Source organism: Larus michahellis, chromosome 9 (genome assembly GCF_964199755.1).
Source record: "Larus michahellis chromosome 9, bLarMic1.1, whole genome shotgun sequence".
Lineage (NCBI taxonomy): Eukaryota > Metazoa > Chordata > Aves > Charadriiformes > Laridae > Larus > Larus michahellis.
The window spans coordinates 48,707,660-48,714,586 of NC_133904.1; the positions used below are offsets into that span (position 1 = coordinate 48,707,660).

Genomic DNA, 6,927 nt, shown 5'->3' on the forward strand with positions numbered 1-6,927 from the left:
CCCTTGGCGTGGACAGTGACAAAAAGACCACTGGGCTTTTAAAAATAGCCCTAACTTTCTGACTCTGGAGCCGAAATGCCGCTCAGGTATGTTTAAGCTGCAGGCACCGCAGGGGGGATGCTTTGTTTCTTTAAGGATCTTATTTTTCCATTCATTTTTTTCAATGTTAATGGGAACATTTTTTATTAGGCTTGTTTTGTTTTTTAATAACCTTGTCAGATTTGAAAGGCAGTATCCAGGTAACGGTATGTATATGAGGAGCAAAGAACGGATGGGTTTGGTTTTTCAAATGTACTCTTGTACCTCTTCCAGCTGGATGCAGGGGGCGGGGGGGGGCTGTGTTTACCTCTCCCTTCCTTGCGCATCACCACGTTAATTAGATCCAGAAGGGAAGGTTCATGCTCCCGCGGGAAGGGCATCTTCCGCTTCCCAAAGGAGTGGTTGGGAAAAGTCGCCACCGAAGCCCAGGGAGAAGGGGAGCGGGGTGGCGAGCCCAGCAGCACTGCAAGGGTTGTAAACCCTCTCTCTTTTTCCTTTCTTCTCTCCCTCCCTTTTCCTTCCCTCGCTCCCAGAGCCGCACTCCCTGGATGGCGATGAGAGGCCTTGCACCGCTGCCGAGGCCGCGGTCACGTTCTCAGCCCTGACGACAGCTCAGAAGGAAAACCACGCGTGCCACCGGGCGCTGCCATCCCTGACTTCAAAGAAGCCCTGTTTGCTGAGCCCCCCGTCGCCGCTGCGGCTCACCGATGTCCCCGAGCACGCCTCGGATGACTCCTCCGCCCACGCCATCTCCCTCACGTCCTGCGTGACAAAGGGCATGAGCTCCTGGTCGCTGCCAGGCGACTGCGAGAAGGCTCCCTTCACCATGATGGAGCCCGGAGGCATGTCAGCACTGACGGGTGACTGCTTGATGCAGCCGAGCCGGACCTGTCTGGGCTGCTTTATTGAATCAAAGGACGGCATTGATGCAGAGCCGGGAATAAGCTTGAAAGTGGGGGATATAAATAGGGATTATGACACCTGTTCGGTCTCTGATATAGGGATTCACTGCATGAGCACAGGAGAAACCATGAGATATGGGGATCAACTGCTTTCAGACCAGCTTTTAAGCTTCCCTATGCATAAATCGAGGGCAGCGGACAAAAGAGATGCAGAAAAATCTGACAGTGATTCAGAGGACCCCACTCAGAAAAATTATTACGAGGGATTACTATTAGACAAATGCAATGGTGAGGAACCTTTACTAACAAATCCCAACCAGGAATGGGGCTATTTTGAATCTTTCATTAGTGAAAGTAAAATTGAGCTGCTTGACCTCTGCTCCAAAAATGAGCTTTCTGTAAATCTGTTTTCCGAGGAAGACGTGGATAATTATATGTTCGATGACGACGATTCCACCTTGGGAAGCGATGTCTGCTCCCTAAAGATTAGATACGAATCTTTCCAGGACAACGTGCGGGAGAAGACCACCACCCTGCAGGAGGACGCCCAGTTCAACTTCTTCCCCAGCGTGTTTGGCAACTGCACCAAAAGGGACAGCAGGAGCACCCTGAAAAGGGGGCCTGGCGGTGCCACCGACCCTTCGCAATTCAAATCTGAGGAAGGCATCATCTGGGGGGAGGAGGAGGAGGACGGCGAGGAAGAGGACGGCGAGGAGGAGGAGAAAGCTGCCTTAAATAAATCTTGCAACAGCACAGAGATGGTGCAGTATGTGGGCTCCAAGAGGAGCCACTTCTTGGACTCGGTGAATTCCACGGAGGACTCCGGGGAGTTCAGCGACGACAGCACTTGCACGGAGTCCTCCTATGACGTGCTGCGGGATATCAAGGACTGCAGCCGGTACCTGTCCCGGGACCACTCCAGCTCCTTCATTCAGCAGAACTACGGGTTGCGGGCAAAGAGGAAAGTGCGATACAGCGACGACTACCTGTACGATGTGGACTCCATCGAGAACGAGAAGATCCTGGACAAGAAGGAGTGGCTGCCGGACGGGCCCAAGGAAGAGGACGACGACGAGTGGTGCCCCAAGAAACGGCGAAAAGTCTCTCGCAAGGAGCCCCCCGTTATCATCAAGTACATCATCATTAACAGGTTTAAAGGGGAGAAGCATATGCTGGTGAAGCTCAGCAAAGTGGATGCCAACGAGACAACTGTTACCCTAAACGAGGAGCTGCTCAGCAAATACGAAAAGCTGGCCCCACTGAAGGGCTTCTGGCAAGAGAGGCAGCAGAGCCGGCTGGATTTGCTCAGATCGTCTCTCTACCACAAGCAGAATTTCTATCTTAACGGCTCAGATGCTTCGTTCCTCCCTCACCCACGGAAGCGAAAATGCAAGCTAGCAAACAGGCACCGGATTCAAAGAATTAAAGCCATCGAGCAATCAGTGAACAAGCTGGGCTCTTGCTCCTCTGATCACAAGCAGCCTTGCAGCAGTAAAGAGGACGCGGGCCTGAAAGGGCTGCCGGCGTTAGCCATCGCCACCCCCAGCTGTGCCAACGGATTACACGTAAGTGACATCACGGGCATCGCCGCCGTGAAATGCAAATCGCAGGAGCGGGAGCACAAGGGGACGGAGAGGAAAGTGCTCCGCAGAATCAAATTCAAAAGTGAAGCCAGGTTGAAGTGCAAGAAGATCAAAGCTGCTACCAGCACGGCGGAGGGCTCCCCGGCGCTGGAAAACCAGGACTCTGCAGTGCGCCTGAAGGACGAAAACGTTCCTTGTGCTTCAGACAGCTCCCATCTCCCGGAGTGCCACGAGGATAAGGTTGCTAAAAATTCTCCTTTCCTACCATCCACCTCCTCTTCAGACAAGCCTCTGCCATCTGCTAATATCACCACCAATGTACCCCTGATTCCCGGAGGGTATCTGCAGACGTTGTTAGATGCTTCTGATTTGTCGAGCAACACCAGTATCTCATACTTCGCCCAGCATCCCTCCGAGCAGCAGCAGCACCCGCTCCCCAACATCGTCCCGGCGGAAAAGCCCTTCCCGGCTCTGCAGCCGGCGCAGAGCTGCGTGCTCTCCCCGCCCTCCGAGTCGGAGCTGCAGCAGTCGCCCGGCCACTTGGAGATGGAGCAGAGCAGCTTCGGTAGCATGTGGCCGGCCAGCAAAGCTGCCGGCAGCAACCGCCAGGACTTCCCCGGCGACATGCGGGATGCAGCCGGGCTGCCGAGCGAGTTCGGGGGCGGCGGTGCCGCGGGCGCAGACGGCCTCCCTGCCTCTGGATACACTCAAGTCAATCTGAATAGCAGCAAATTGCTCTACCAAAAAAATTACATGCCGGATAGCCAACAAGTGCAGTCTGATGATTCTTATCAGTCATGTCATTTTAATAATGGAGAGGGGCGCTTTCATTTCCAACGAGGTACACTAAGTACAGATGATGGCAGGCTCATTAGTTTTGATTCAGTGGGTTCATTGTCAGTTAGTTCTAGCAATTACAGTTCTTTAAGTTTAAAGTCTTGTGAAAAGGACGGCGAGGATGATATTAATGACGATTTCTTGGCCCACTGCAGTCCCAAGCTAGTGATCCAGCAGAGCATAGACGAAATCACCCCTCTGAAGGAGTCCACGGACCTTTTAGACATTTCCAACTTCACGCCTGATAAGTTCCGCCAGTCGTCGCTTTCGGAGATGTCCCCTCCGGACACTCCCAACCTGTCCCCGCAGATAGCTGGCTCCGACGCCAAGCCTCTGGGCACCCTGAAGGGCTTTCAGGAGAGCCCCCAGGCCGCCCTCAACAGCTCCGAGAAGGTCAAGTGGAACTGCGGGGTCCTGCAGACCGAGGATCAGGCAGATAATGGGTTTGCTTTAAATAATCACCAGTTCCAGTTCCATATGTTCAACGATGAAGATTCTGTCAGCCTTCTCGAAAAGAGTCCATGCTTGTCAACATTTAATGAGCCATCTGGTCAAATTAGCACCAATAGCAAAGTGTCAAAATCGAAGAGGAAAAGTTCATCCAGCAAGAATGTGGGTACAAACCAAAGCTCTTCCCAGAAAGCCACCCGGAAAAAATCGCCCAAAACCAACAAAGGAACCGATAAGCCGCAAGGGAAAAACTCCAGGCAGGCACCCAAATCCACCAGGAAAGGGAAAAACGCGGCGGGAGTCAACGGCGAGAAGGCTCCAGCTGTTGGCGGCAGGGTGGTCAACCAGCTGAGCAACGTGGCCACCGCCACCAAGGGCCTTGCCGAGAGCGCTCAGCATTGCGGCCCGGCCGGGGTGAAACTGGGCAAGCACAACGGGCTCTCCGGAGAGTGGGCACTGGGAAAAGAGGGTGGCACGGGCTGGTCGGAAGCCAGCCTGGGCAATGCCACCAGCCTCCTGGACGACGATCAGCGGGAGTTTGAGGAGCCTTCCAACATCCTGTCCAACATCGCGTCGGGAATGGCGGACGTCCAGAGGTTTATGATGGCCTCCATCGAGCCCTTGTGGGGGCCTGTTGGCCACAACAGCGTTCCAGACATATTCCGGTCGCCGGAGTCCAACAGCCTGAAACTGAAAACTCTTAAAATTTTGGCAGGGACGTCCCAAGAGTCGAAGAAGAAGGCGAACGGTGGCTCACCGGGGGCGGCGAAGAACCACAAGTCAAACACCAAGGGCTCAAGCAAAAACGGCAAAGCCGCAGCCGGCGACCCCGGTCGCCCCAACTGCTCGACCGGGTTCACCACGGACATTCACGCTCCCTTTTTTGATAAAAACTATAGTAACCTGAGCACTTTAGGCAATAACGGACCTACCCATAAAAAACTCTACCGTCATAAATCCAGTTCGAAATCGCTGAGGGATGAGAACTGTAAAATAAAGCGAACGGACCGCGAACAGCCCCACAAGGACCCCCCCGTGACAGCTGCTTTTGAGAAACTGAGGTAATGCTGCACCAAACTGGCTGGAATGCCCCTTAACCTCCCTCCCACCTGCTAAGCCCGCTGTTCCTCGGTTTTTTCCTTCCTGAAAGCAAAAGTTGCATGAAAAAAAAAAAAAAAAAAAAAAAAAAAAAGAGACGTTCCCCTTTTACAGTTTTGGTTGGTTTTGGGGGTTGGTTTTTTTTTTTCCTTTGGGTTTTGGTTGTGGTTTTTTTTTTTTTTTTTTTTAAATGCATGAAAATACTTCTTACTTGCAAGCTACCTAAAAGAATGACCAATTTTCTGGCTTGGCTGGGGTTAAAAACACTAACAAGGCTACTCTTTTCTGCTGTTTGGCTTCTTCAGTTTTTAATTACTTATTTATTGGGGGGAAAAAAAAAAAACAAAAAACAAAAAAACAAACCGTGATTACACGCTCTTTTTAATGATTTTGACGAGGAAAGACTTTTTTTTTTTTTTTGGTTGAACATTTTGTAAAAAATAAACCACAAAAAAAAAAAAAAAAAAAAAAGAGGTTATGCATCCAAAAGCCAAGATCTTGAAACTTAAAGGCTCTTTACTTTGCAAATGAGAACTCGTTCCTAATTGAGCTTCACGTGGCAATTTTGAGTGCTTTCTGGCCCCCTCTGCTGTTTATCTCCTAACCTGCATCATCTAAAGCCGCATCTTCTGCACCCGCCCGCCTTTAGCGCGTTCGCTCCGTCGTGGTGACTCCAGACGAGCTAACTAAGATGGCATCAAATGTTTGATTTTTTCCTGCAGGGAATCAGACTCCATTCTTCTTAAAGCAGAAACAACATTTTTGGGTTTTCCTGTATTTGAAGAAGAGACTCCCTTTTCTAGAAAGACGGTTGATGTTTGTTTCTTTATTTTTTTTTTTTAATTATTATTTTATTTTCTTTTTCGGTTGGGTTTGTTTTGGTTTTTTTTTCCCGTCGGTTCCTTTTCGAAATCTGCCTTGTGGTATGTTGAAATGTAAGTGCTGAAATGAAGAGTTTGAAATTGTGGGAACTTTATTATTATTTGAAAGCAAACCTAATCTGGTATTCTCTGTGAAAAGACTGTTTTAAAAGTCATACTGTTGTACAGTAGTTTATGCACTATTACCCACAACAACAAAAAATTGTGCCAAACTATGAACAAGTGACTGTATTGTATATATTTTTACTTCTCTATCAACATTGGGTTGTGAGTGTTTTCTGCAGCTATGCCTTTTGGTTTTACTAGAAACATTCCAGTTGTTAAGTACTAACCACCCCCACCCCCCCTTCGAAAGCACCTGTAACTCACGGTGAAAATGATATTGTTCACTTATACAACTTACCAAAAGTTTTATGGACATGACTAAAAGTGTGCCAAATTTACTTACCTCATTTCATGGATTCACCCTGTGGTTTAAAGCTCATAAAGGGAAAAAGAAAAAAAAAAAAAAAAAAAAAGGGGAAAAAAAGGGAAAAAAAAAAAGGAAAAAAAGGGGAAAAAAGAAAAAAAGAAAAAAGGAACTTTGAAACGAGTGCTGGGAAATGGTAATGTCCTCTCTTTGAAACCATGAGCAGAAAAACTTAATGGTGAAATGTTGAGTTTCATTATAGGAGAGAGCTGAAATGGTGGAGGAGTTCAGAAACCCACTGACGGTAAGTTTGCCAGGAACTCGAGTGTCTGCACCTAGAGACTACAGAACAGCTGCTTTTCAAGTGTCTGTTTTCTTAAAGCAAAACCTGTAGCTGAAGATCATTTGAAATGCAAAGTTACATTGCTAATTCTTTGTATCTCAGTTTTATATATTTTATAAGAACCTGGGATAAATTCTAAAATAGTTATACGAACAGAACTAACACATTTCATACGTTTATTGCTATTTACTTTTCCTTTGAGAAGTTTCTTAAACATTTTCGATGCAGAGCCTGTCAAAAGCGCTCTCCTGTCATAGCTTTGGTGTTTCCTAAATGTCTAACCTTGCGATGCCAATATCGTTTGAACTTTCAAAAGCAAAGTCATTAGTTTTAAATACGACTCTGAACCTTTTCTTTCATTCAGTTCATGAGATAAGAAAAAAAA

General features: G+C 48.3%; 1 protein-coding gene across 3 annotated transcripts in view; it reads left to right on the forward strand.

Annotated features, from left to right (window-relative positions):
- Positions 1–5,338, forward strand: part of NEXMIF (neurite extension and migration factor) — a 169,832-nt gene extending 164,494 nt beyond the window's left edge. For all 3 annotated transcript variants that reach the window (XM_074601876.1, XM_074601875.1, XM_074601874.1), the window contains one exon: positions 573–5,338. In XM_074601876.1, the coding sequence (XP_074457977.1) occupies positions 573–4,876 (4,304 nt within the window). In that variant the 3' untranslated portion in view covers positions 4,877–5,338. The remainder of the gene's footprint in view (positions 1–572) is intronic.
- Positions 5,339–6,927: the final 1,589 nt, after the last annotated feature.